The sequence below is a fragment of the Fusarium pseudograminearum genome, chromosome 1, assembly GCF_000303195.2.
Source record: "Fusarium pseudograminearum CS3096 chromosome 1, whole genome shotgun sequence".
Taxonomy (NCBI): Eukaryota; Fungi; Ascomycota; class Sordariomycetes; order Hypocreales; family Nectriaceae; genus Fusarium; species Fusarium pseudograminearum.
In genome coordinates this window covers 8935761-8963236 of record NC_031951.1, presented here as the reverse complement: position 1 = coordinate 8963236, position 27476 = coordinate 8935761, and the positions used below count along the sequence as shown (strand labels likewise).

At 48.6% G+C, this 27476-nt stretch overlaps 10 protein-coding genes across 10 annotated transcripts, besides 2 other annotated features; 3 read left to right on the top strand and 7 right to left on the bottom strand.

Annotated features, from left to right (window-relative positions):
* Nucleotides 1-13: 13 nt before the first annotated feature.
* Nucleotides 14-1726, top strand: FPSE_10329 (uncharacterized protein; the record flags this gene model as incomplete). Its single annotated transcript, XM_009263446.1, has 2 exons — nucleotides 14-1002; nucleotides 1051-1726. The coding sequence occupies 2 exons, from the start codon at nucleotides 14-16 to the stop codon at nucleotides 1724-1726; spliced, it is 1665 nt and encodes a 554-aa protein (XP_009261721.1).
* Nucleotides 392-498: a repeat region.
* Nucleotides 1727-2225: 499 nt separating the features above from the next.
* Nucleotides 2226-2848, bottom strand: FPSE_10330 (uncharacterized protein; the record flags this gene model as incomplete). The annotated part of the gene is made up of 2 exons (XM_009263447.1): nucleotides 2226-2664; nucleotides 2712-2848. The coding sequence occupies 2 exons, from the start codon at nucleotides 2846-2848 to the stop codon at nucleotides 2226-2228; spliced, it is 576 nt and encodes a 191-aa protein (XP_009261722.1).
* Nucleotides 2849-4870: 2022 nt separating this feature from the next.
* On the top strand, nucleotides 4871-5435 carry FPSE_10331 (uncharacterized protein; the record flags this gene model as incomplete). The annotated part of the gene is made up of 2 exons (XM_009263448.1): nucleotides 4871-4917; nucleotides 4967-5435. The coding sequence occupies 2 exons, from the start codon at nucleotides 4871-4873 to the stop codon at nucleotides 5433-5435; spliced, it is 516 nt and encodes a 171-aa protein (XP_009261723.1).
* Nucleotides 5436-5930: 495 nt separating this feature from the next.
* On the bottom strand, nucleotides 5931-8696 carry FPSE_10332 (uncharacterized protein; the record flags this gene model as incomplete). Its single annotated transcript, XM_009263449.1, has 2 exons — nucleotides 5931-6116; nucleotides 6165-8696. The coding sequence occupies 2 exons, from the start codon at nucleotides 8694-8696 to the stop codon at nucleotides 5931-5933; spliced, it is 2718 nt and encodes a 905-aa protein (XP_009261724.1).
* Nucleotides 8697-10036: 1340 nt separating this feature from the next.
* FPSE_10333 (uncharacterized protein) lies at nucleotides 10037-12907 on the bottom strand (the record flags this gene model as incomplete). Its single annotated transcript, XM_009263450.1, has 4 exons — nucleotides 10037-10201; nucleotides 10249-10395; nucleotides 10442-12704; nucleotides 12774-12907. The coding sequence occupies 4 exons, from the start codon at nucleotides 12905-12907 to the stop codon at nucleotides 10037-10039; spliced, it is 2709 nt and encodes a 902-aa protein (XP_009261725.1).
* Nucleotides 12908-13544: 637 nt separating this feature from the next.
* On the bottom strand, nucleotides 13545-14402 carry FPSE_10334 (uncharacterized protein; the record flags this gene model as incomplete). Its single annotated transcript, XM_009263451.1, has 1 exon — nucleotides 13545-14402. One exon carries the CDS (start codon nucleotides 14400-14402, stop codon nucleotides 13545-13547), a length of 858 nt encoding a protein of 285 aa, XP_009261726.1.
* Nucleotides 14403-16347: 1945 nt separating this feature from the next.
* Nucleotides 16348-17108, top strand: FPSE_10335 (uncharacterized protein; the record flags this gene model as incomplete). Its single annotated transcript, XM_009263452.1, has 2 exons — nucleotides 16348-16934; nucleotides 17003-17108. The coding sequence occupies 2 exons, from the start codon at nucleotides 16348-16350 to the stop codon at nucleotides 17106-17108; spliced, it is 693 nt and encodes a 230-aa protein (XP_009261727.1).
* A 48-nt stretch (nucleotides 17109-17156) lies between these two features.
* Nucleotides 17157-18298, bottom strand: FPSE_10336 (uncharacterized protein; the record flags this gene model as incomplete). Its single annotated transcript, XM_009263453.1, has 3 exons — nucleotides 17157-17736; nucleotides 17800-18138; nucleotides 18189-18298. The coding sequence occupies 3 exons, from the start codon at nucleotides 18296-18298 to the stop codon at nucleotides 17157-17159; spliced, it is 1029 nt and encodes a 342-aa protein (XP_009261728.1).
* A 537-nt stretch (nucleotides 18299-18835) lies between these two features.
* On the bottom strand, nucleotides 18836-20913 carry FPSE_10337 (uncharacterized protein; the record flags this gene model as incomplete). The annotated part of the gene is made up of 5 exons (XM_009263454.1): nucleotides 18836-19097; nucleotides 19150-19534; nucleotides 19603-20006; nucleotides 20060-20535; nucleotides 20593-20913. The coding sequence occupies 5 exons, from the start codon at nucleotides 20911-20913 to the stop codon at nucleotides 18836-18838; spliced, it is 1848 nt and encodes a 615-aa protein (XP_009261729.1).
* A 671-nt stretch (nucleotides 20914-21584) lies between these two features.
* Nucleotides 21585-21616: a repeat region.
* Nucleotides 21617-21641: 25 nt separating this feature from the next.
* On the bottom strand, nucleotides 21642-22568 carry FPSE_10338 (uncharacterized protein; the record flags this gene model as incomplete). The annotated part of the gene is made up of 1 exon (XM_009263455.1): nucleotides 21642-22568. The coding sequence occupies one exon, from the start codon at nucleotides 22566-22568 to the stop codon at nucleotides 21642-21644; it is 927 nt and encodes a 308-aa protein (XP_009261730.1).
* Nucleotides 22569-27476: the final 4908 nt, after the last annotated feature.

Genomic DNA, 27476 nt, shown 5'->3' with positions numbered 1-27476 from the left:
TGTTGTTGCAACAATGAACTCCCTCGCAAGAAAGACGGCCTCCTCGGAGCTTGCCCTGTCACGGGCTTCTGCTCATGTCTCATCCGCTGGTAGATCTCCCGCATATCGCAGATTAGCATCCCAGCTCTCTCAGAATGCCTCACGCAACGGTGCCACGCCACAGAGCTCAATGCTTCCCGGATCCGTTCGATCTCCCTTGAGGTCTTCCTTCGTGCCCGCCGAGCTTCGCTGCACCCCCACTTATACAGCGCAGTCCCGCTTCTTCCACCTCTCCAGCCGTTTACACCAAGAGAAGCCTCAATCTAAGCAGAAGGCCTCGCCTCCTCCCCCCACCGACGCAAAAGAACAGAAGCCAACAGACGCCGAGTCCGAGGCTAAATCTGAGAAGCCTGAGGAGGAGCAGTCAAAGAAGACTGACGAGGGCGAGAATGGCGATAAGGAAGGAAAGGAAAAGGAAGACGGAGAGGGCGAAGGTGAGAGCAAGGACAAGAAGAAGGAAGATGCCCCTCCCCCACCTCCCCACGGCGACAAGACACCTTGGCAGGTCTTCATGGAGACTATGAACACCGAATTCCAAAAGTCACAGGAGTGGAACGAGTCAACAAAGCAGATTGCAGCCTCCGCAAACCAATTCGCCGAGAGTGAAGGCGTGCGACGTGCTCGCGAAGCCTATGAGAAGTCTACAGGTGCTGTGTCTTCGACCCTCGGAAAGGGCGCCAAGGCGACTGCGGGTGCCATTGGTAAGGGTGCTTCTTGGACTTGGGATACTTCGGTTGTCAAGGGTGTTCGAAAAGCTGCCAATGTCACTGGAGATGCTGTGGACAAGGCTACTCAGCCTATCCGAAACACAGAGGCTTACAAGAACGTCAAGGATGTGATTGACGACGGCAGCTCTTCACGATATGGTGGCTGGGTTGAGAAAGAGGAGCGACGGAAACGTCGAGAGGCACTCGACAAGCAGCGGGGTTACAAGGCCCCTGAGGCCATGGAAGAGGACATCAAGTGAGTATCTTTTGTCTTTATCGTTAGAATTGCCCTAACAAAAAGCAGCGCTGGTACTAGCGTAACTGTTCACAAAGATGCTGCTTGGAAGGAGGCCTGGAGAGACTTCCGCGATCAGAACAAGTACGTCCAAGGGCTTTTCAGCTTGAGGGGCAAGTATGATGAGTCTGAGAACCCTTTGGTGTCGACTGCTCGAAGCATCACCGACCGCATTGGAGGCTTCTTTGCCGAGAACGAGACTGCCATGGTTATCAAGAAGTTCCGATCCATGGATCCCGGCTTCCAGACGGAGCCTTTCCTTCAGGAACTTCGTGAGTACATTCTCCCTGAAGTGCTGGATGCCTATGTTAAGGGCGAGACCGAGACACTGAAGTTGTGGCTTTCCGCTGCCCAGTACTCTGTGTACGAAGCTTTGACCAAGCAGTATCTCCAGGCTGGTATGAAGTCTGATGGAAAGATTCTGGATATCCGAAACGTCGACATTCTGCGAGCGCGCATGCTCGACCCCGGCGAGGTTCCTGTCTTTATCGTCACCTGCCGTACGCAAGAAGTCCACGTCTACCGCAACGCCAAGACGAACGAGCTTGCCGCTGGTATGGAGGACAAGGTCCAGCTCGTCACTTACGCAATCGGTATCACACGAGTACCTGAAGACGTCAACAACCCTGAGACACGGGGCTGGCGCCTGATTGAGATGCAGAAGAGTGGACGAGACTGGTACTAAAAAGTACGATCATTTCAATGCGGCGTCAGGGGCTGGGATCTGCATTTGTTGGATATTTGCGAGATGAGAGGAAGGGCGAAAAAAGGAGCATCGCCTAATGTGTTTTAATAACTGTACAATATGTTCCATCATGTGAAAATATCAGGGCGGGCTCTCGACACGACACCAACACCAATACCACACAACACATCAACACAAAACATGCATTTCTGGGAGAATGGATCTGGGGCTGATTATCAGCAAAAAAACAAAATGACTACCACGCCGCTCTGCTTGCCTTTGAAGGAGGCTTTTGTATGTATGATTATGGAGGGAATAGGGGCATTGGGCCGGGCATCATCAGTGGCGGGAGGAGCATAAGGACCATAGACAGGCTCATAAGTTGCCTTTGTATTAGAGGCTATTCCAATCTATCAAAGCGTGTAGGCGCATCGCCTCGATGTACTGTGGAATCTGCACCTAGTAAAGTGTTCTGTTCAGCCATGGCAAAGAGAGCGATCTACAGTTGTCCTTGATCTCTCTTCTTCCTCAGGATACTTCTGGCCGCCATCAACTCTTTCCCTAGCAGATTCTCGCCCCATGACCCCCTCGCGGCCTCTGCGTCGGCGGCCTTGAACCCAATACCCCAAACAGGATCAAACGGACTCGCCTCGACAAGCTCTCTGTCGCCTGTACGGAGCAGCGTATCGAGTAATGATCCCTCGAGAGGCTTGCCTCCGGGTGAACCCTTTTTGTACCCCTTTTCCGAAATAGCACGAGTGAATTTGAGAATGTTGCCGTGTCGTACAATGTCACAACGATGCTTGAGCCATGTTGCTTCGTTGAAATTTTTGACCTTGCGTCCAAGAGCTTTCACTTTGCGAGGTGTTGCTGCTCTCAGCACTTCGATGGCTGTGTGTTCATCTTTAAAAAGCATGGCTTTTTGGAACATCATATAACTTTGGCACTGTTAATTTCTATCCAGATTCGCACTCGGAATACCTACTGTTCAGCGGTCTTATACCTGATCCTTTCATCCTTGTCATCGCGGAACGGACAGTAGTACCATTGCGAAAGATACCCGGCCTCTGGATCAGACTCTTTCCAGAAGTAGACCGGACCGGGATCGGCGGAGGATGCCATTCTTTGTGAACGTGTATGGTGTCTTGACCTTCTGTGGCGTCTCGAACTCCTATCGCGTCTTGCCCTGGTAGAGTATCGTGGTCGAGTCGTAGTACCAGCGTGACTAGGGAACAGAGGGGTGGGGGATAGCGAGTGAAAAATGTCAATACTCAAAGGATGCTGAGGCATGATGTATTTATAAGAGTGTTACGAATTAGGTTGGGGTTGAGGATGACTCTACGCCGTTGAGTCACGGGGTTACTGAGAGGTTAAGTTGTACGTGGCTCAACATGAATGAAGAAAACTCAAGGAAAAGTCAGAAAATAGGTAGGAATGGAGTGTTTGCGAAGTCGCACCTCCTTTCTTTGGATAACGCATTTCTTTATGCCTCTTCGCGCAAGTGTGCCTTGCGGTAGGCAGGTACGGAATAGGTGCCGCCGCCTTGACTTCGGTATGCAATGATGGCGAATCACGGCCAAAACATGCCTCTCTCGTCGCACACTGCAATGCGTAGAATCGAGTTGGATTGCGCAAAGTCGGGGCCCAGTAACATAAACTTTGACAGAGTGTTCTCTGTGGCAACTGTGAACTTCGAGGTTGTCTTGTGAACAAAGACGCTTTTTATTTGTAAATCGTGGAACTCTCTCCATCAACATTGTGAAACTGATAATCGGCATGTGCTATCGTAAAAAAACCAGAATACTTGGAGTATTGAAATATGCAGATACTAGCAAGGCCTCAAACTGAGTCAATGTGTTGATAGATGACCTGAAAGCATTAAATGCTTTTTGAAGTAACCGCTGGCATGCTTCGGAGAGGAAACATATACTCTCTTTTGTGGCTCGGAAAATAAGAACTCGGGGGCTTGGTGTAGGGGTATCACGTTCGCTTTGCATTGTTTCGAATGCTTGCGAAAGGCCGGGGGTTCAAATCCCTCAGCCTCCATTTCCTTTTGCATCTTTGCTGCATTTTTGTTTCTCTTCATTTTCGTCGAGCATGGTTGAGCAAAAGTCGGCCATGAAGAATGACGGGTTGAACATAAAAGATGGGCTGCCTCTCTTGCATTGCGACAGCAATGATGTACTGTCGGCAATTTAGCATGCCGATAGCTGCCGCAGGTGATGACCCAGACGGATTTCCACTTGTTAGAGTTCACTTACACGAGGTTGATGGCCTTTTCGTCCAGAGAGACAATGCGTTAGGCCACCCCCCCAAAGTAAGATATGGGACTGCCCCTCATCAAAGAGTTGAAAGGTTGAAGGAATGCAAAGACAAGACTCAGGTTAAGCCTCAAGCTTTAGTAGTAGGCCTCAGAGTATCAGAAAAATTGACCGCTATGAACATAAGAGACAAAATTATTAGAGCATCTTATGCCACTTAGACTAAGCTTCTTAGACTACTTATTTCTATACCCCAAGGCTTAGGAGGCCAACTTTTCTGCAACCCACTACTAAGGTAGCATATCTCACATGTCCTATGATCTGACTTGCGTGCTCAGTGTTTTTGAATAAAGGCTTGCCAAAACTGAAAACACATCATTGTTTGCCAAGCAGCCCAGCAACTGATAGGTGCCCTCAGAACTTGACATAATACTATTGGAGTTGCCAACCGCCGTTCTTCAACATTAGACAATCAATATAGCTCTAATCAGGTATCCTCTAATTACATCAACAAGGGCAAAGTCAAGTAAATTGTCGAGTTCACTCTCGACTGGAACGATAGTATATTTGGCAGGCCGTAAAAAGTCAAACAAGGGTTAAGCGGGAACCTGAGCGGCTGCTCCCTAACTCCCGAGACAACACGAAGCTGAGACGGTGCTGCCGGGACATAAAGTGGGGGAAGAAGCTCAAAGAACCACCGGAAGCTCGGAATCCATCAATGAATGGGACACTTTCTTCTTAGGCCTTGCTTTCGATAATCCCCAACCAACCAACAACTTTAAATTACCATCACAGAAGTATCTCGATATTGTGGCTTCTGTGTTTGACAACCAACAACGTCTTTGCAATTTCTCGAGACAGTCCAATACTATCCGTCAAAATCATGGATCACGTCGACAGTCACTTGGCTCACCAAGCCAGCCAAGAAAAGTACGCTGTTCATCAATCTATCTCTAAAGAAGCTCACTAACTCTCGCAGCGTATCCTTCTTCACACCTCTCAATCTCGTCCTTATCTGCGCCGTCCTCTACACAACTTATGCCCTCATGCGCTCCTCGCCACCGCCTTCGCTTCCCCGCGACACTCCATCAACCGTGTTCCGAACATACAACCCCCACACACTCCTCCCCTTCAACGGCGAAGAGGGACGCCCTGTCTATCTCGCCGTTCGCGGCCGTGTTTTTGACGTCTCACCTGGCCGCAACTTCTACGGCCCTGGTGGTCCGTACAGCAACTTTGCCGGCAGGGATGCGAGTCGAGGTCTTGCATGCGGCAGCTTCGACGAGGATATGCTGACCAAAGATCTTGATGCTCCGCTTGATAAACTTGAGGGATTGGATGAGGAGCAGATGGATGCGCTGCGGGGATGGGAGGAGAGATTCTTGGAGAAGTACAATGTTGTTGGAAAGCTAGTTTCTATGCAAGATTACGAGGCGCAGAAGGCTTAAGTCATGTAGGTCATGTAGGGATGACATCGCGACGAGACTAGGTTCCCAGACATACAGACATACAGACATACAGAACGCATAGAACGGATACTCTGTCACAGTAAACCTATGGTGGGACATATCAGGGCACATATGTGACTTGCATTCCTTCATTACTATAACAATAACAAAGAAAAGCCGGTATAGTCGCCAGGCAGACCGTCACTCTATCCCGACCAGGTGTCTCAACAAGTCCTACCCAAGAAAACAATATATAGCAAGCAGGATCCACGCAACCAAACTCCGTACAACGCCTCCTGTACACTTTTTGCGTGAAGGGCTGTCACGCAGTTCCCAAATCAGAAACCAGACAACTATGTATATCCTGTAGAGAAAAGAAGAACATGGGCAGGCTCGCCAAGACTCAGATTGAGGAACCGAGAAACAGGAAGGGAAAGAAAATAAAAAAATGAAACAGATGAGAAGCTTTTGCTCAGTCAAAATCATACAAGTGCTTTATTGTTGCATCTCTAGAATCGATGCTGCTTTGCGCAAGAGTGCTGCCGTCTTGGCAACGATGGGTTTGGCTGTCTTCCAATCTCCCCCTTCTATGCTGTCGCGAATTGAAGGAAAGATAGCACCGTCGTTGGACCAAGCCTCTGGCCCGAAGACGACGCTCTTGAACTGTGTGCGGTTGGGAATCTATGTGCGGTTAGCTTGATTTCTTTCGAGTGAGGTGACGAGACTTACTCCACCACCGATTTCAAGATCTAGCATCGCCGTCTCAAAGTATGCCATCTTGTTATTGTATGCTAATCGAGACGCGCCAATGTCGGTGGCCTCCCAGCCTCCGTTGCCCAAGACATCGCGGTCCCAGTCCATCTCCCACTTTTCGAATGTGGCGACGTTGTGTTGGATGAGCTGTACAGCTTCCTTGAGCTCCTTAAAAGCGTCTGTCTCGCCCTTGGGCTGACCCTCCAAGTGCTTAATTGCCCACTTTTCGAGGTCTTTCACCCATTGGACCAGTCTTTGCGCATACCAGCCCATGTCAAAAGGCATGATGGGCCGATCTGCCATGTCGAGAATGAGAAGTGCGATTACCTGCCCCATAGCGCCATGATACTTGAAGTCGGGGTCGATAAAGTTATCCACCAGAGCAATCTTGTCATAGCTTGAGTGATGAGGAACCTGGCTTCCCCTGAATGCCAGGTCGAGGGAGCTAGCCCCGGCGATGTCTTGGAACGGAATATGGTTACCCCTTCCTTCGGGCTGTTTGAGCTCCGCGTGACTCTGGTCCCAGAGATCCTTCAAAGTAGCATTTGTACTGGGATCGAGAACTCGGCCCATGGCGTGCAGAAGAGATTTTCTAAACACCGGCGATCCAGAGGCATGCAATTCGTTGCCAACGACGGCTGCATCAAGATTGATATAGGCAAAGGCGTTGTCGCGCAACGCGTCAGAGTTATGTTCAACATACTCTGTTGAACCGATCAGGTTGTATGTGGAGGCATCCCAGGACATGAACTCGATAGTCCTCAAAGGTCTCCAACCTCGCTGCACAAGGTCCCCAAAGATTCTGGCCATCTCGATCATGACGGCAGTGCCTGAATGAGGGTCCGTTGCACCAAAAGCCCAAGAGTCACGCTGGTTGCCGATGATAATAGACTTGGATGTTTGCTCCATGCCATTGATCCGACCATAGACGTTCCAGATAGTGTGCATCGAGTCCTCGTCCTGCTCGTTCTTTAACCGTACGATCGGAGACTTTTCATCACCAGTCCACCACTCGACGTCTGGAACGCCACCTTCCCACTTGTTTGGTACTTTCTCGCCATAGCCCTTGAGGTGTTGCAGGAGAACCTTGGCATCTCTCCATGCCAGGGGAAGACTGGGAATACCGACAAGTCCGTTTGCCTTATCAAGAGTGATTCTTTGATCACCCTTGCTACCATAGCCAGGTGATAAAGGATCGCCGATGCCCCAGTTTGTGAGAGCTACGGAGTCTCTTTGAACGCCGTCTGCGGGCATGTATAGTCCTGCTGGCGCCACAGCACCCTTTTTGAAGCCGTCGTCCGCAGGGTCGGAGTAGATAAGACATCCGGCAAAGCCTGCAAGCTCCGCAGCCTTGACCTTGAGACCTTGGTTATCCAGAGAACCGCCATTCCGAACGAGCGCAATAGCTCCTGTGACATTGACGCCCTTGCTTGTAAGATGCTCGAAGTCTTTTCGCGAACCGTAGTTGGCGTAGATGAGGGGTCCCTTGACGTCACCCGACTTGGAGTATCCGTGAAAGGCGTATGTTTGTCGACCTGCAGTTTCGCCGCCAACCTCTTCCTCCTCCAGCTTAGCTGTCCATATGGACTTTTTCAAGTCCTTGTTATCCATTATTTGCACCGCACGGCCGTCCTTGCGGGGGTAGTTGAGATAAACTTGATACTCGTCCATCATCACCTCGTCCAATAGTGCTCGACCAAACATGGCTTGAACATCCAGAGCAGTCGCATAGTCGCCTTCGGTACCGGCAATGTGTGCGTAGTTTGAAAAGTGCTGCACGGAGGCGCGCATCCTCGTAGGATCAACGGTTCGCAGCAGGTGAGCCCTGAGGTCCTCAGGATTGAAGCGGAAACCACCTCCTAGACGATCTGATAAACCTCCAAACATATCACTGGCGAACAGCAGATAGAAGAAGCCCAGTATAATTGTGAGCGCCAGAATGCGCACGCAGAACAGGATGACGACTGTCTTGTCGAACTTGGGTATGCTCCACCTCCTCGTTGCTTGGCTTGGCGTCTCCTCATTCTCACCCGTAGTAGTCTCGGCATTTTCGGCAGCTGGCGCATCAGCTCGTTGAGGTAGATGTATGCGTAATCGTGGTAATCTCGGGCGCCAGGACCATTTCCATCGCGGTAGAGTTAGATATGAGCCTATTCGTTTCCCCCACTGAGAGCCATGGGATCGGTCGGGCTCTTCGATCTCCATCTCCTGCATCTCACGCCGGACCTGCGCGGCCTCGTCATCGGTGTCGCTGTCGCTGGCCCACAAACTGTCCTCATCGTCGGTTTCTACTGTTGGTGGTCGGTACCCGTCGGGCCTGCGTGAAGAGCTGGCAGCACTCGAGTGCTGTAGGAGACCTTGGGATTCGGCTTCGGTAGCATTTCGCTCGTTGGTCGGAGACCTCGGGGCTGGAGCCCAGTCGTCAGGATCATAGCGACTACCGCTTGCCAGGGCCTGGTCATATGTAGGAGGTATGGGGTCGTAGAAAGGAGTCTTTTCGGAAGGCATGCTCAAGATGTATGAGCGCTAACCGCGCCCTCGGTTGTCGTATATTCAATCCGATTGAAGTTGGTTTTGGGAATTTATGATCAAGTTGAAATGTATAGTGCCATTCGCATTCGCTGAAAGGTCGAGATAAAGGAGTGGGCGACTTAGGTCGATCGATCGATACGATACGAAGCAATTAAGATGGATGGAGATCTAGTACGAAAGGAACGTTAAGAAGGAAAGACAAGAGACAGAGTCGGACGCCAAAAGCGCATTGCCAAGTAAAAGCTCAGACTCGACGGTTTGATGGAGTTGATTGGAAAGAAAGGAAAAGCGTATAGGTTGAGATGATTAGAGTCAAAGACGATTACTATGAACGATCGCGACGGGGGATGATGGCGAACGGAGTGTCCACGTAAGGGACCGGAGCCCACTATAACCCGCCGGCAACTTCAGACCTGAGCGTGAGCGTAAGCCTGAGACTGAGGGCGTCGGTCGAGTCTCAAGTGGCTGAGTTTGATCCGGCGATACTTGGCAATAAACCTTGGCCGCTATGGGATTATTTTTGGTTGGGAATACATAACTTTCTAGATTGATTGTTATCCCATCTGACTCGACCGCTGAATGTTATCTTCATTCTTGTGACCAAGCTCTGGCATGAAACATGTTCTGACACTGGACATACTCTCTCTGAGAGGCATCCAAAGGAGAGCTCCCGCACTTTGAGTCTCCTGAATTTGCCCATGCACGCCACCAGGATTACCCCACAAAAGCTGGGATAAGGGGACAGCCTAACTGGGAGAGGGAGGTGATGAGCAAGCACATCTGGATCTTGACAAGCAACAGAGTTGCAATCAGACAAAGAGAGATTACAAAATAACCCGCACACTGAAGCTCTTACCACAGTAACAAGAGACTAAAGAAGACAAAATAATTTAGGTAATTTGCAGACCAGGGCCTTTATGGTCACTTCTGTCGATAGGTACCACAGTGTGCGGATTATATTCTGACTAAAAAGGTCATCGCATCTTTGTCCATTAATCGAATTCCTGATAAACGAAGTACGGCCCTAGAACAGTGCTAGCCTGTCCGCATTATCTATACGGTCCATCCTATCCAGACTCGTAATGACCCCCAAGGCTTATTTGATTGGCTTTGGTAGTCTGAACCCCTGAACTCAATCTGAGATTGTCACATCGGCCAGCTATTAGATAGCTTCACCACGCCTATTATCAATCTTTGGGCAAAGTTTACATATATACAACTACCTGCTCCTCCATCGATACGTGCCAGGCTAAACATTATCTATCGCTATGCTGCTCAATCGCCTTCTCTTACTCCCTTGTGCTGCCAACCAAGCCTCAGTTCGGTGTCAGCACAATACCCTCGTACTGTCGACTCCGAATATTTTCCAATGTCTGGTTGAAGTGCCGGCGGCTATTCTCGACTGAAGCAGAATCCTGTTGATTGCCTGCCAGATTAGAATGAATGAGCTCAATAAGTCCATTAAGATACTTGGTTGTGACCTATACAAGTTAGCAAGTGCTTCACAAGCCCCGTCGATAAGACTCACTGATTCGTTCTGCTGGTCAAAGTAATACACATAACGATCTAGGATCTCAACAAAGAGCTCAATCGACGTGGCCGTCTCCATACAAGAATCGGCCACCCGAAGGGCTCGCTGAAGACATTCCAGCACTCGTTTGCCGTCCCGGTAAAGCTGTTCTTGTTAGTCAGGGATTTCAATGGGGGCGGATTCAACGTACCTCTGTCTCTTCAGATTCGCCGTTAGACACAATGGGAGTTGCCCACCACAGATGACTAGCCAGGTAAACAGCACGACATTGATCAGGCTTGCGCAGCAACTTGCTTCCATGCTGTGCACATTTGGTAATAAGTGTGTCGTAGTTCTCCTTGCCGAAATTACGGGTTTGGTGAAGAGCAGTGGCGATCACGCAGACTGCCTGGAATTGAGCTTTCGAGTCGGTTACAGCCTCCTCATACACGGTAAAGGCCTGTGCGAAGAACTCGTACGCAACTTCTTCAAAACCAACTAGGTCGGCGGTTTGTCCAGCGGATGCAAAGAGGCGCAGTGCCATCTCGGCAGCCCCAGAGCTGTTGACACGGGTGTAAAGCGTGCTAAGCGCAGAGTGCATGAACTTGAACAGGGCGTTGCTCTGTGTCTCCCAGTTGTCGTCGAAATGCTCTCGCTGCTTGAACTTCCTCGCCAGCTTCATACATGCCGTCAGAAGAGGAGGTGTAGTCGTGCGAATACGCTCATTTCCTTCCGAGTATGCCTTTCTCGTCATCTGAAGCAGCTTGAACTGAGTGTCGTTATCCTCAGCCTGCAGCAAATGCACGATTCTTGCGAGCCACCCCTGCTCCTCCATCGTCTCGTCTGTCTCCACGGGGCGCCTTTGGCTGACACCAGGGTAACCTTGAGGTGCCTGGGATCCTTCCTTAATGAGAACTTTCAGCACCTCCAGAACGTTCTCGAGCTGTTCCGTAGTTGAGATCTTGGTTTGGTTTTTGAGCAAAGTGCGAACAACATCACCAGCGACGGCGCGGCGAGTGGGGTATGATTGCGACTGGAAAAGAGGAACGTAGGTGGGAAGAGACAAAGCAGTAAATGTAGAAACATAATGATTAAGAGGGGCTTGCAGTAAAGCAAGCAAGCTCTGTTGAGCAGGAGGCGAGTGCAGATCGGCGTTGTTCATGTTTTCTCGAACCTTGGTAGTCGCGTAGGCTAGAATCTGGTCGACATAGTCCAGTCTATCAGGATAGATGTTGAGAGCAAGGTTGCAAAGTGACACCAGAAGAGCAATGATGTCGGGCACAGGTAGATGCTGTGCCTCAACCAGGTTCTTGACCTGAGCAAAGAACACCTCGTAGAGCTGTACCTTTTCTGTGATTGAGCCTTGGCCGTTAACAGCAGTTGTTTCCGTATCTGCAACTGAAGGCGTGGACTCGGCGAGTGTGCTGGAGTCATCGGTACTGCTTTCACCAGCAGTTTCGTTAGCAGGCTCCTCCGTCTTGGCTGTTGTCCCATCCTCGCTCTCGGGAGTCTTGGTGTCATCAGGAGACTCGGTAGATTCAGAAGAGTCACTCGACTTGCCTTCCTCGGGGGATTTGGAATCTGAAGGTGGGGTTGCGGGTGTTTCCTTCAGGAGGTTGACCTTCTCTAGCAGTTTTGCGAGAGCATCGGCCTCCATCTGGGCCTTGTCCTCAGACTTGTCCTCCGGTCCATCGCGTTCAGCATACTCGGACAATCGATCCATCAATCCAATCACAATAGCCTTCACGTTGACGTGAGGGTTGAGCCGCGAGACAGCCCCAAGGAACTGGTCCAGCGTGTGCAGGTGGAACTCGTCTGGGAAAACTTGCGTAATCACCTCAAGGAGATACTCTTGGGCGAGAACGTCCCTACATTGGACCACCTGCTCTAACAGAGGCGCTAGAATGCTGGATTTGTAGGTTTCGAGGTCAACGAGTTGACTCAGGCGCACGATGTTGCTGCCAACAAGTAGCTGCAGCTCCTTTCGCTCTCGAATCCTCTGTTCGCGCTCCCTCGAATGACCTTGGTGCTGTAGCCGAACCCATAGTTTGTTCATTTCCACAAAGTTCGTAAGCACAAAGTTGATGGAGTCGCTGATATTGCCCTCGGGACCATCGCTCTCAGTTGTCGGCAGGAAGTCTCTCGCTTGGCCGGAAAGGTAGTAACGGAGGAACAGTCCACGGATAGGATGTTGAACGCCTCGGCTCATGTCCATCATGTCTTTCATAAGCTCCTTGACGGGCGCATCCTCAATGGCCATGTAAGCGGTTCCCACGGTAATCATGAGATATAATCGTGGAACGATGTTGCCAGCATACTGAACAAGCTCGTAGAGGTCGGCTAGGTGATTGACAGGGTGATTTTCGCGAAGGTGAACGGACAAGTATCGCAGGGCATCGAAAACAGACATATATAGCTCATAGTATTGTTTGGGACCAAGGCTGCTGGTACGGAGCTCAGAAACAAGGGTCGAGCTGTCAAGAGTCAGTGATACCGTTCAGGGGATTGAACCACCATGTTGCGCAGCGCAAGAATTGACATACCAGCACTTGAGCGCATCCATCAGCTTGCCCGGTGTGTCGAGGCATTTGCGCATGAGCGAAGTCTGCTGACGCACGGCAACCAGTGCATCTTCAAGCAGACGAGCTTGGTCCTCGGGGGGAGCTGGAGTGGCCATCTTGCCGTCGGCGAGTCTGACAGCGGGGTAGCTCGGAGCAGGTCGAAATAAGCCAAACTCCTAGCAATTCAGAAGAATGCGACAATTACAGACGCAATCGTGGAGGAGATGGTAGAGAGATCGAACGTTGGACGGAGTGGGTTGTCGTGAGGTTGCGCCGCATCCAAGGCGCAGAACGGGGACGGGTGCGATGACGATACGGGGGAGGCTGAGATAATGGGTTGAGGTGGGCCCTAGGTTGCTGTAGCTTGCTCGGGGACAGTGGATGATGGTGCTGTATCCGTACCTGCACCTGCACTTCCTTTAGGCTACAGGGAACTGCAATGTCCCAGCCACCCATCACAGCGAAGGGACTAATCACGTGAGGTCTCGGTGCTGGTTCTCTCTGTGGTCTAAGTCATGGAAGAGAATCTTAGAGAAAGGGATAGTAAAATAGTATCGTCATTCATGGATTTGTTTGAAGACGTGCTGCTCACTGCATCATATTTATCCATCCGTTTAATACTATAGCAGCCTCTCAATGCACTAATCTCAGTTACAAGCCATGGCCATAACACCAAAACTCCTCGCATTATATCCATCATTATCCTCCGGTGCTTCTTCTACAATTGCAACTCATAATCCTCGTTCAAATTTATCAACTCGGCAGACATCCGTTGCGTTGACATTTCTTGGATCGGCCAAATACTCCCACACCACAATACTGTGACTTTCCAACGCGAGCTGGAATACCCAAATCATCGCGTAGGAACTCCACTAATGATGTTTTGATTGAGGATGAAAATGCGGCAAGGACTAGCATCATATTCGACTCGGGATTCGGCAAGTTGTGAATATCGGCGACAATCACCACCTCTTTGACCGACCTGATTGAGGCCAGTTCCCGAGCCCACCGCAGACTCTCGTGACGAGTGGAATACAACAGACGAAAGTCAGAAACCGTCAAGCTCTGCGGGCCGTCCCACGGTTCTCGTGGCCGAGCGCCTTCGATGACAAGCGTCAACTTGTCCAAGCTCTGCAAACTCTGTAGCGAACGACAGACGGAAGACCAGTCACAAGAGTCTGGCTCAATGGCATTTGTCGGGCTGCACTTGTAAAGGCTGATCTCGCGGACTAGGTCTCTAGTGCGTGGTGTCTTATCGGCGAAGAAAGGCACCACTGCCTCAAGATCATCCCCAAAGTGGAAGGCATGTTTTGTGTACAAAAAATGGGCCGCTTCCTCTCGTATCTTGCGGTTGATGTGCATGATAACTGTATGCATCGCTCGGCGTGGTTCGGGATCGGCGCAATACGTTGTTTCGTATGACCTCTTTACGATACTTCGTTCCATTATGTTGTACGCTGAACGTCGCGTTTTCGAGCGGCACGCATCATACTCGGATCTTGATTGGCTTCGGATTGAAATGTCCTTTGTTCCGCCATTGTCGAGAAGGTAGTCGTATATCAACATACGGATCTCTGGGGGGATTCGCATGAACATAGGTTCTTCGGCCATGGTGATTGAAGTTAAGCAAATAACGCCTGAGATTAGAGCAAGGCAGAACAACGATGTTCAAGGAGAAAGAACACGATCTCTGGGAATGAATATTCGTCTTGAGCAGATGACTCGGTGATGTCAGGCTCTAGTGATTGGACTAGTTGATGGTGTCGACAAGTCGCTAACACAATGACAGACAATGACGGGCAATGCGAGGGATCTCACGTCAGAAGCCGCTATTTTCGATTCCAATGGACGGAACAAAGACAATGCAATGCGATGCAATCAGTCGGCAGCGCAGTGGTGAATATTTATGTTCTTTCAGTACCACAGATTGATCCGCAAGTCAAAAGGGTCCATCCATCAAGGTGCCCACTCCCCGGGTCTTGGTTCCAAACAAAGCTGGTCTCTGTCGAATCAGTACAGATCCAAGTCATAAACTGAGTCCTAGACCAAGTTCCAGGCGACTCATGTTCTTTTATTTCTTTTACATCGGGTGGTAGCCCCTGCTATCGGTAGCCATTGGACTAACTATTGTCGCCGTTGCTACTGTTTTCATTTCCGTGGGGCAACGGCTCTTGATGCGCCACGTTCAACACTCTGAGTGTTTGCTCTATTTCACTTGTTAAACTCACCTTGAGCCCAACTTTTTCTGTATTCGTTCATTTCTTTACTTCGAGCTGTCGCCGACTGCCAAGCTAGTTATGGAAAAGATTTTGCTGCGCTTGTAGCAACTCGGCTGTCCACTAACATCGGGAGTGGACCAGAAAAGAGTTGTCCGTACCTATCTATGCGGACCGCGACCCTACTATCAATCAAGAACCCACAACTAACAGGCTTTCAAACTAGATTCTTGAGAGGTGAGCGTGCACTAAGATGTTTTCTACTTCTCTTCTGGGGGGTTGATCACCGCTTATACCGTGATACAAAAGGGGCACTAGAAAAATCTAGTTACCTAACTCTTAGTACTAAAGCACGGATTCCCATGCTGTTTGACGTATCTTTCTTTGTCTTTGAGTTTATCTTGTTGGTCGTCGGCCTATCCGTATCGGAGATAGGCATGAATTGGTGCCAAGAGCCCTCGGAAAGATGAGCGACGGCCTATTGCTTTACGTCAGACTTTCTATAGTCATGATCACTTAGTCACTTCAACAATTGCAACTGTGCTCGTTCACAACCACACCTTCTTTGCAGAAGATGCCACCCAGGAAACTTTGTGACAGCGCACTGAAAAGACGTTTGGCTTCTGATTTCCTTAGCGGCGTTCGTCCCAGGTCCTTGGATCATGAAATACGATGGTAATTTCCTATTATCAACGGAGTTACGTGATAAACTACCGCGTCGCGATGCGACACCAGTGGGGTCAAAATGAAGTAACATCCACCGAGTCATGCTGTTAAGGCCAAGAGCACCGCTACCGCTGCAGCAACAACTTGGAATTAGTGTCCAACTTTATCATTTCATCCTTGCCGTGCCCCAACAGCGAGTACAGATCGGTAGGCAATACAAGGACCCATGGCTCTACCTTCTAATTGAGCCATTGCTCAAGTTAGTATATTTACCAAACCAATTTAGACGAGAGGTGACAGCACACATAGATTATACCAACTATTTGTGGGCTAAGAACAAATCCTGTGGCTACCTCAATGTGGCATGAACCAGAAATTTATGGCTACGATAGCGCCCAAGACTTGGGAAGGTCTCCAGACTCTCAACCGAAACTCCAGGGTTGATGATATATTATTCTAGAAACTGGCATGGAATCTTCATGGATCATGATCCCTGCTAGCGCAACTTGTGCGTTTTGGTTCCTGGAGTATTGCTGACATGTCCTCAAGCCATGAATTCAACGATATACCGTAGGTCTATTTTGTCTATTCCTCGGAATTATCAAGTATTGCTCCACAAATCTTCTCTTACTGTCAATCTCAGATTTGTTATACACGAGTACACAACGGGCAATATGTCAAGGCAGTTCTTTATCCGGGACGCCGATGCTTTGTTCAACGATGCTCAGTTTATAATAGACGCATTCGACTCAACATTACCTCACTTGGCGGCCACTGGGAATTCTGAACAATGGGGGACAGAACCTCTCTCAAAGAAAGAAGGACACGTTCAACGCATGCATGATACGGTCGCGAAATCGGACAGTTTCCGTAAGACAGGAACAGGCGAGCCTTTGAGGGTATTCATCGCCGAGATTGAGGACAGCCATGACAGTTTAGAATATCCGCCAAACGACAAATTGGCCCGGCGTACAGATAGAAACGGAAAGTCCTTCGTGCCAGTTGGGTTCGTTAAAGTGCTTGATGAACAGTTCGTAAGTTACCTGAAGGCTTCAGACGACTTGAAGGACCATGTCGGACCGGCGTTGGAGAAGGGTAACTTTGTCTTTCTACAATATCTCGTGACGGATCATCGAGTAGGTGACAAACGCCGAGGCGCCGGTGCCGCCCTTCTTCAAAAGGTTAAGGATTATGCTGCTGAGAAAGGCTGGAAGACAATTTGGCTCGACTGCTGGGATGGAGGCAATGGGCAATTGGTACAGTATGTCACAAAAACTACCTCTCATGAACGGTCATTCTGGATTTTGACATTTTACTGATTAAAAACAGATACTATGTCGACCGAGGCTTCCGAAGTATCGGAAGCTTTCAGGATACTCACGACAAGGACGAGGCACCATGGAAAGGCAAGCTTCTTCGTATGGATTTGACGTAAGGACTATTACGTATATATTCATATATCGTTTTTGGGGTTATTTACAACTCATGTCTCCAGAGGAGGCGTGTCCATGTAATTACCAAAGAAAGCATCTCGTCCGCCTGAAACCTCGGCTTCTTCAACCAGTCGTCGCAATTCTTGATCCTCTTCCTCACTCAGTGTTACCTTTGCCGCTCCTACATTCTCCTCTAGATATTTGATCTTCTTGGTACCTGGGATCACGAAGACATTTGGACTTTGCTTGAGGAGCCACGCCAATGCCATCTGCGAAGAAGTGTATCCCTTGCTCTTTGCCATCTCGTCAAACTTATCCACAATCTTTAGGTTCTTCTTGAAATTATCGCCTTGGAAACGAGTCAATCCTCGTCGACTGTCACCTTCTTCAAAGTCGTCAACAGAGCGAAATCGGCCGGTAAGGATGCCGCGACCAAGGGGAGAGTAAGCGAACACAGCAATGTCGAGCTCTTGACATGTTTTTAGGATGTGTGTTCCTGAAGGACCCTCAATATCAAGTGTCCAGGGATTGTACTCGACTTGGACTGCTGCGATAGGATGGACAGCATGAGCACGACGAACAGTTGTGGAGGAGATCTCTGACAAGCCCAAGTACTTGACTTTTCCTTGGCTATTCAATTGTCAGATTGTTTTCTTGGTTTGTTTGTGATGCAGAAGGGAATCAATCACTTACTCAACAAGCTCCTTCATGGCCCCGATAGTCTTCTCAATAGGCACATCCGCCTTGACGCGATGCATATAGTACAAATCGATATGATCCACACCAAGTCTCTTCAGACTCTTCTCAATACTCGCCTTCACATGCTCAGGAGTCGAATCAGTAACCATGCCCCCGTCGGACACCTTGATTCCAAACTTGGTTGCGAGAAAGATATCCTGGCGACGCTCAGGATGGAGCTTGAACCACTTCCCGATGAGGTCCTCATTATCGCCATAAATGTTAGCTGTGTCCCAATTGGTACAGCCGAGCTCCCAGGCACGATCAAGGACTTTGAGGCGTTCTTCGTCGGGCCTAGGTATGTTAGCCTGGGAACGATTCGGGGGTGGGAGTATTAGACATACTCGGCTGCTCCGTATGCGATGCTCAGGCCCATGAGACCGAAGCCGACGGCTGGGATCTTGGGCCCATTCATTGTAAGTTGGCGAAGGGGGAGTTGAGCAGGAGGAGCCATGGTAGATTATGGGCGGTGTAGTAGGTGTGAGTGTCAAGTGTAGTTGTGTACTTGTGTGAAGGGCACTGAAGCTTGGTATTCAAGAAACATCTCTCTTGGGCTGAGAGAACCTACTCTTTATATACTTGTTTAGAACCCCAGTTCCTTCTCCATGGACTCTCCATCCAGACAATATCCTTCCTACACAATAGGTTTAGCACAACAATAGCTACAAGGAATCCCCACCGACGGACCGAAGTTAAGCTTGTCTCCGAAACCTCCATCGTCATGCATGAATGACTAAGCTAGCTGAACTGAAAAACGTACCGCGCACTCTTACACGATACTACAGTATTAACAGTTAGGTTTGCACAAGGAAGCCATAATGACGCGTATGTGTTTCATGAACATGAAGTTGGTTTACCGGTAATAGGACCAATACTAATAAGGCCTGGTGTAAGTCACATGAACACCAATATCAGGAGCAAAAAGGTGTTCTTGAACTAAGACCAAGGTATAAAAAAACTGCAGAATCGCTATATTACTCTCCTAATCCGTCTATTTTGTCTTGCGCCTCGCCTTGAACGTCTTGAGGGGGTCTCGCTTCCTTGAGCCGACCTTGAATCCTCGACCCTTTTTACCCTTGCCCTTTTTGTCTTTTCGCATGGCCACGAAACCAACATCTTCTGTCAGAGCCTGCTTGCCGTCCTTGGGCATGAGGTACTCGGGAATGTGTTTCAAGTGAGCCTGTTGTCTGGCAGTTCGAAGTTCACCGTCGTGACGAAGGTGAGAAAGTTCAGTTGGGTTCTCCTCAAAGTATCTGATGCTTGTTAGTGCAGTCCATATATATTGGCAGTGTGATGTATTCTTACCGCTTGAGCTTTTCACTCTTAAGTAGCTCTTGTCGCAGCTCTCGTGTTCGGGCTTCTCGGATGGCAACCTTGGTAACGGCACGAAGAGCATCGTTCATACGGTATCGGAACGGGTCCACTTGCTTCATGTTGAAGTTGTATGGCTTCACCTCCTTGTCGCGCTTGGCTTGCTGTCTAATGATCCTGGCCATAATCTTCTCGTCGTTCTCGCAAGCCGGAGTAGATGTGGGCATGTGTTTTCGGTACAAGTCCTTAGGCACCACAAATGACAGAGCCATACCAGTCTGGCCAGCTCGGGCTGTGCGTCCTATTCTATGTGTGTACGCTGATGCTGTAGTGGGAAGATCGAAATTGATGACTGCGGACACCTTCTTGAAATCAACACCTGTGGATGCTCTGTTAGTATTGGTTTCACAGCGATGAATTTTGCTTTAAGCGCTGGACGCAACATACCTCTTGATACTCCATACTCCTTGTCGCCGCCCTTTGACTTCTTGGCTTTCTTCTTTGGTCGCTTTGCTTCAGTCTCCGCGTCGTCGCCTTCGTTACTCTTCTTGGCATCGTCCTCGGCTTCGGCAGTTTCAGTAGGCTCCTCTTCGTCTCCGAGCATCTCGTTCTTCTCGTCGGCAGCAATAATAATGTCGTAAACATGTCGGTTGAACTCTTCAACGACATGAACTCGCGAGTTCAGGGGTAGCTCTGAGTTCAAAATACAGCTTCGAATACCAAACTGCTCGAAGAAGAGCTTAAGACGGTAACATCGGTCGATATCGCTCACAAAGATGATGCACTTGCCCTTGATCAACTTCAGCTTGAAGATGACATAGGCAAGCAGGAACTTCTCGTCTTCACCACACCTAGAGATTTGTCAGTAGCTGTCCCTTTGCATATCGTAGTTCGTGTGGCTTACTTGGCGACAAACTGAGTGATACCCTCGCCTTCAGCCTCCTTCTCCTTCAGATCCAACAAGGTAGGGTCACGTCGGAAAATCCCCTTGAGTGTGTCAACCTCATCGGAAAGGGTAGCGCTCATCATCATAACCTGCACGCCCTTGGGAACTGATCGTGACAAGTTTTCCAGATCCTCGCTATAACCGTAAGAAAGGACAAGGTCCGCCTCGTCAAGGATAAGATGTGTGAGCTTGTCAATTGAAAGTGCGGATGAGTTGACATTTTGCCAGGCAGTCGATGGAGTTGAGATGACGATGTCGGGGGAGTTGGAGAGAAGGGCGCGCTGGACTTTGCTGGAGACCTTGTCGGTTAACTTTGCGGTGCTGATATCCTTGGCGCAGAACGAAGCAAACTGTTCGATCGCCTTGGAGACCTGGTCTGCAAGCTCGCGGGTCGGGACGAGGATAAGAGCGGTCGTAAAGGCAGTAGAGTCAGTCTAGAGACACATTGAGTTAGTAAGGGCCCTTCATCTTGAGTACCAGGTAAGGCATACAGCTTTGCGCTTCAAAATGCTGGACAACAGAGGAAGAACATATGCGGCGGTCTTTCCAGAACCACAGTCTGCCTTGGCGAGAACATCCTGTCCGTTGAGAGCCAGGGGGATCGCCTTGCGCTGCACAAGAGTAGGCTTTGCGAACTTTTGCTGAGCGATAGCCTGTAGTAGTCTAGGATCAAGGCCGAGATCGACGAAGGAAGTCTCTTCTTCTTGTTTTTGCGCAGGCTTTGTGAACTTTTCAACATCGGTGCTCGCAGGGTTTTCGGCAGGGACCGACTCCTCAGCTTGATCGCGTTTTCTCTTAGTGGAGGCGCTCATTGTGAAAGCTGGTTGCGGTGTCGTGATGGGCTGTTGGTGTATGTCGAAGAAAGATGGCGATTTCTCGACGACCCACGATAATCTTTCTACAGTTCAGTGCTTTCCTCCAAATTTCTAGCGGACCTGAGGGGCACTTTGGTGGCACCCGTATGTCTGATTGGCCACAACGCTAAAGCGCTAGCATTCTTTGGCTTAGCTTGCTAAAGTTTCAAAAATCGTTCAGAACTTTTTTTCTTCTTATCGTGCTTATCAATACGTGAGGATCCATCCACACGCGTGCATTTGTCTCTGTCCTTTTTGTTAACTGGGAATAGCTTCAAACATCATTTACGAATGCAAGTGTTTGCGAACCAACCACATCTCTAATGATATATAGGCCATAGGTTCAAGCCTAAAAAAGACATCTTGGATTTCTATACCAACACGGTCTTGGAATTGGTCAGTTCCGTCAACGCAAACACTCATGTTACGAGTGTTTTCATGTATGGACACTTTCTATAACGAGGCTCACAGCATATCACGGAAACAAGGTAGCCATTTATCTGATCATAATAAAAAATGTATTAATCCGTTCGCCCACTCCAATTTTATCCCTCATTAACTCCCATTCATTAACCCTTGCTAACAAAAACCTACAAACCAAACCATTATCTACGCTTTCGTGTCTATCATTTCTTTCTTTTTTTTTCCTTTTTTTTTTTTTACTCCCTTCCTTTTTCTTCTGTTCTTTACCACTTGATAACAGGGTTGGGGAAGTACTCGGCAATAAGATCCATGTAGTAAGGCTTGAGCTTCTCGGCATCAGGGACGCCGTCGCTCTTGGAGTACAAGTCATAGGGGTTGAAGGCGTTAACAGCCTTGAGCATCTCCCAGTCCTTGTCACACATGAGGTGTTGGTACGCACCCTCTCGGTGCCACGGGTAAAATGAGTGGTAGCGGATCATGGCAAGGGCCTCATCGGGGAGGGTGGACTGGTCCTTGACGACGTGGTAGAGGTACTCGTCGTGTCCCCAAGAGAGCATGACGTTATCAAGACCACAGTTGGCAGAGTAGATGCCGAACTTGGTGTTGAAATCGGGGTTGACAGCATCAGGGTTTCCCTCGGCAAAGCTCTCAGGGTAGATGATCTTGTCAGAGAAAGCACAACCAACGGGGAAAGTGTCGCCAACAACGTCCCACTGTCCCTGAGTCTCAAGCTCGGGAAAGAAGAGCATCAGCTTGCCAAGGTCATGGATGAGACCAGTGAGCTGCATCCATCGAGGCTTGCCATCGCGGCGAATAGCCTCAGCAGACTGGAGAAGATGCTGGATCTGGGAGAGGGAGGTGTCAGGGTCGGACTCGTCAACGAGAGTGTTGAGCTTCTCCATAGCCTCCCAGATGGTCATCTCAGGGCGAGGACGAGAGGCGTTGTAGAAGCGGTTGCGGGCAGCAAGGTTGTAAGCAACAGTTTGCTTGTGGTGTTGTTCGCGGTAGAAGTTTTTGACACGGTCGGTAGCATCGGCGTATTGGCGGAAGGTGTTCTTGTCCTTCTCTTCGTCGAACTTGGAGGATTCATCGTACTTGATCACGTTGACATCGTCGATCTTATCGGAGAGGACCTCGAGAGCCTGGCCATCATGGCTGGAGAAGTCGTCAATGACGGCACTAGGAGCCATTGTGAAATTTGTGAAACGTGTAAGTGAAAGTGGCAAAGGCAGAGACTATTGTATAGAAGAGGTTCGGGGTCTTGGAAGAAGGTTGGAGGTCTTAAACAAGTAAGGAAGGAAGAGTGGGAGAGTGATGAGATTGAGGAATTGGATATGGAGATGAGATGGCGAGAAGCTTGGTCTTATGTAGGTCGTTAATGTCAAGTTTGTCCCTATCAAGTATGGGACTTGGTCTCGTCCAATATCGAAGTTTTCACTTTGCCTGCACACCATCGCGCCTTCCCGCTTACTTCCCTCCATTTTTTCTTATCTTCCCCGCATTATTGAAGGTACAGACTTGGGTCATGACCAATCTGTGTCACCCGAGTGGGTGTTTTGCTTTGCAACTCTCGTGGAGTTGGTCCCAACGTGGTTCAGACTTGGTCGAGATCTGGAGAATGATGGATCTCTACGGGCTAGGTTTCCCAGTTGAGTTACACGTATCAGGTTAGACCCGCCGAGCTATCGCCACTAACAACCCTGCAGGAACTTGTTCTCAGCTTTTTATGGCTAGCTTCGCCGGTGGTAACCTTTCTCAGCAATCGACGATACCCCGGAATAGCATCATAGCTTGAGCAGTGGAGATTTCACAGATATTTACCTCAAAATCCCACGTTTGCTCCATGTTGTTAATTTCCTTCTACGTCACGCGGGGGCCGACCGGTAGGATTGCCGGTTCTCCAAGCTTGAGGTTCTAGACACAAAGAATCTTCGCTTAGACCATTGTTTGAGGTCCCTGAATTGACCTTGTCGACGATAGCATCACCTGACAGATGTCAGCTGCTCTTGGAAGGGATCCAAGCTTGTGCAAGGCAAGACAAGGCTGAGCGGTCAAGAATGCATCTACCTTTTGATGGAAGATTGGAAGAGGTCTCGATACAGAGGCTCCCACCTTTAAGATTATAGGCATCGTATATCCTCACCTATCAAAATCTACATTAAACATGGTAATTTTCCCCAAACGTGCGTCCGCGCCAATGAGCTGTAATCTGGGGAAGTTCAAGTGTCAATGTTTTTGCTTCGTTCTAGAGTCGTTTTAAAACATCTCAAGTACCCAATGCCATATCAGAGCTGTCACCAGGAACAGAACTCTTCAACATTGCCTCTGGCCAAGATTTTAGTCTCAAGCAGGACCAGCGCCAAAGCCAACATGCCAAAGTCTCGCTCTCGTGGTAATTCTGCCCGAGTGGATCGGACTGACAACTTTGGCGTCACAGAGTGTTGGAAAAGGTTTCGCTCTTGGTTTTCTGTGGCTAGTCCCGGAGAGGTGAATATTGGTAAATTACTGTTCCTGGTAAGATTCCCCGGTTATTGAATCATTATGCAGCATGCACACAATCCTATTGTCTACCCACTCCTTAACTCTCTCGATAAGCGAGAACTTAGAAGAAGAACAAAAACACAAAGGCTTAGACGGTTGCAATACATGTAGCTCTCTACTTAGTAATTAAAAGCTGTGAGGAAACTATCCTGGGAGCTTACCCTATACCGCACAATGCCAACTGTTGACACTGCCAACTGCCCTGCCTTTAATCTAGTCAGTAGCATTGCATAAATTTCTAGTGTGTATAAATTTCCATTAATTGGAACATGGTCACTCTGATGCGCGGTTTTATCATTTGTTGTGAACGTATGTTTACTCAAACTCAACACAACCCTCACACAATAGGTAGTTCTTACAGCACCATGGATTAGATCTATATAGTGGTTGATAAACAGCACCAATAACCGTCATATGTTTTTAATTGACGATATATGAATGTGAATCGCTTCTAGCCAGTCATCTTTACTGCCACAATTAGACCAGCCATTGATGGAGGCTGAAACTAGGCCAAAGTCAGGTCCGATATCGCATCCAAACAAGCTGCTGTCAAACAGAATCCCACAACCAAGACTACAGTTAGGACGCTGTGAGAATACATAGTCTTCACAGAGATTTTATTGTGTTTAAGAGAAGTTTTCTTATGCAGAATGATCGGTACTGATAGCGTCGCTCATTTCAAACCACATGCTGCACCGTTGCCTGATAGACTCTGCAAACAACGTCCCAGTACATTGAACTCCTACAATCCTAATCTAATAGTAAATCAAACAGCCGGAAAATAATTCAATAGACATCCTGATGTTGAGAATAAATGTCAGGAGACAGAGTTGAAAGCCAATGGAACGGTGACTGCATGGACTGAGTGTTGTGAATATCACCGAACCTCTTCGAACCACTTTGACCTTGATATTTCACATGTCATAGAGATCATGAGCATGACTTAATATCAAGCTACGGCAAATATTTCAATAAATGGTCTAAAACATGCAATTTGAGGCTGTTGACGAGGAGTTACCAGTGAGCCTCAGAACAATAGAAATTTGATAATCTTCCGCTAAAGTCACTGCCGATGATCTCTCTCAAAACATCGTGATCAAATATGAGATGCGGCCGCTCAATGAGATCGTCAGTATCTCTCTAAACCTTATCTTTAGTATCTCATCAGGCATCGATCGGGCCATAGATGGCTAGGATGTGAGGGTGAAATGAAAATCCCAAGAGACAAGAGGTTGGGGGGTTTTAAAGGCGAAAAGGATGAAATCCCGATGTCATCCAAGGCTTATTTGCTCAAAAGATTCGCCTATTTCGACCATGTTAACTTAAATCAACCGAGTTTGGGCAAAACATGATTCTACTTGACAAGTCGGATGCCAACTGAAGCAGAGAGAAAAGGGAGAGTTCAGTACATACAGCCTCACCTACATGAAATCCTTGGTTCTAATTTAAAGCTAGAATTACTGCTAGGTTCCCTGTCAACTCAAAGTTAAACCTTTGGTCTTATAATCCCGGATAATGCATTTCCGCGGGCGTCGAGTGATTGGACTGTATGTTGACTGAAGCTGATAGAAGAGATCCCTGGGGAAATCATCAAAGCACACACCAGTCTAGCCCCATTTATTTTGCCTGAGCGTAAAGAACGAATTGTTTTGTGGTCAAAGCCATTTTTGCAATGCCCAAATTAGAATCAATAGAATGTGCCGGTTGAAGAAGTGGCTGTATGCCTGTAAAACATGTCCAAGCTACCCATGTCGGCGATGGATGGCGGCACTATCCTTATTTGAACGATAACTGCATCCCCGTTCTTACTGTACTGGATCGTACGTAATTCGGAGGCATTTCGTTACCTCCCGAACCTACTGTACAGATCATCAAAGCTAAACTTCCCCCTCTTAATCCCGGCCCCCTCGGTAAAGAGAACACGGTGGAATCAACGGCACCTAAAACCGCTGATCTATCGCTAAATCGACCCCACTGTTGCATTCTCCTCCTAGTCTGGATGATATGTTGCTGATCTCTAGGCTGATACACCTTTGTACTGCTTGAGGTTGAGGATTCAACCGGGTACTGTTCCCGTTGTAATTCGGACTCGTGGCCTAGCGCAGCATGATTAGCGGGAGGCTTCCGAACAGTTTCATTAGAGATCGTTTGGCAACAAGTACCGATGTCTCTTGGTTCAACGTGTGCCAGCTAGCCACAGCAAGTCTGGACTGAGTTGCAAACACAAACACAAACACAAAGACAGCGGCAGTGGCAGTGGCAGTGGCAGTGGCAGTGGCAACTATCTCTGTCCGGCCAATATAGATGTAACGCATACATCGCGAGAAATCCCCCCCTCTCGCTTCTTTCTAGTAGCACTGTGATATGGGTGGGGACATGTCAGTTTGGCGTATTTCCGTGATATGGATGGCCGGATTTTAAGAATAACCTGTCGTTCGTTGGTTGTTAGTGCAACTGCTAAAATGAAACCGGCTTTATTTCTGACCTGACACGGCACTACACCTCAGACTATCTACACAACTAATGTTAGTTCATGGTGTCCTCCTCCTTTGATCTTGGAAAACCCCGCCTGACAGTCCTCTGGCATGCACCTCAGCCAACGGCCACAAGTTTGTCGCCGCGGAACCATGGAATAGGATAAGTCAGATCTAGACCTGAATTTCTCTCTGAAATTACCCAATCAGGTAAGACCCCTTACAGAGGCCATGTCAACATTGCCATGTGAAGATGTCAAGCTAAAAGACCATGACAAAAAACTCTGTGGTCACCAATTTGTGATCGTGATGAGTATCTATTACCTGCCTAGGTAGTGCTGAGAAATAGCCGACAATATGCATGGCATCGAATCAATCACCAAAGCTAAGTCATGCATATATGAAGCATCACATGAGCACTAATTGGCTGATTAATTCTATAACCAAGTCAACTTGGGTGGATAACTCCACAGGGGACCGTCGACGGGTAGCGAAGATCAATGAGCAATCTGAGAGCCAGGTACAGTATTGTCTAGCCCATGCCGTAGTCAAAGGTACTTTTGTATGCACCGGAGAAATACTTCCCTCCCTTTTAGCGTTGTCGTCGCCTGACATGCGTCCAGTTCAGGCATTGTGTAGAGTTGGCAAGTCTCGTCCATTGGTCAATCCGCCAATATAAAGACCCTACGCGGTGATAACCTGGCCTATGTAAGAGCGACGTTGAGGCCCGAGGACAAGGTAATTGCCGATTATATTAACTTTCATGTCAAAGAATGCTGGGGCTCATTGCTTCAAGTCGTGGCACGAGTTGCATGTGCGTCTTGTGGTGAATCGTCTCAACAAGAAAAGATGTCACCGAGATGCAATATCAAATCCATCAAGCCCAAGAAAGGTGACATATGTGATCCATAATTATGGGAACGGCTGTGGGTGCCGCCTGCTAGCCCATCAAATCAAGATTATAGAGAGGGTTTCTTGAGTGGTTGGTACACTTTCAAGCAAAATATGCCTTCGGCGCCCTGCATCAAGAGTCATAGAAAGTAGGGCATAAGCGCAACCTTATTCCCGCACAATAGAAAAGCA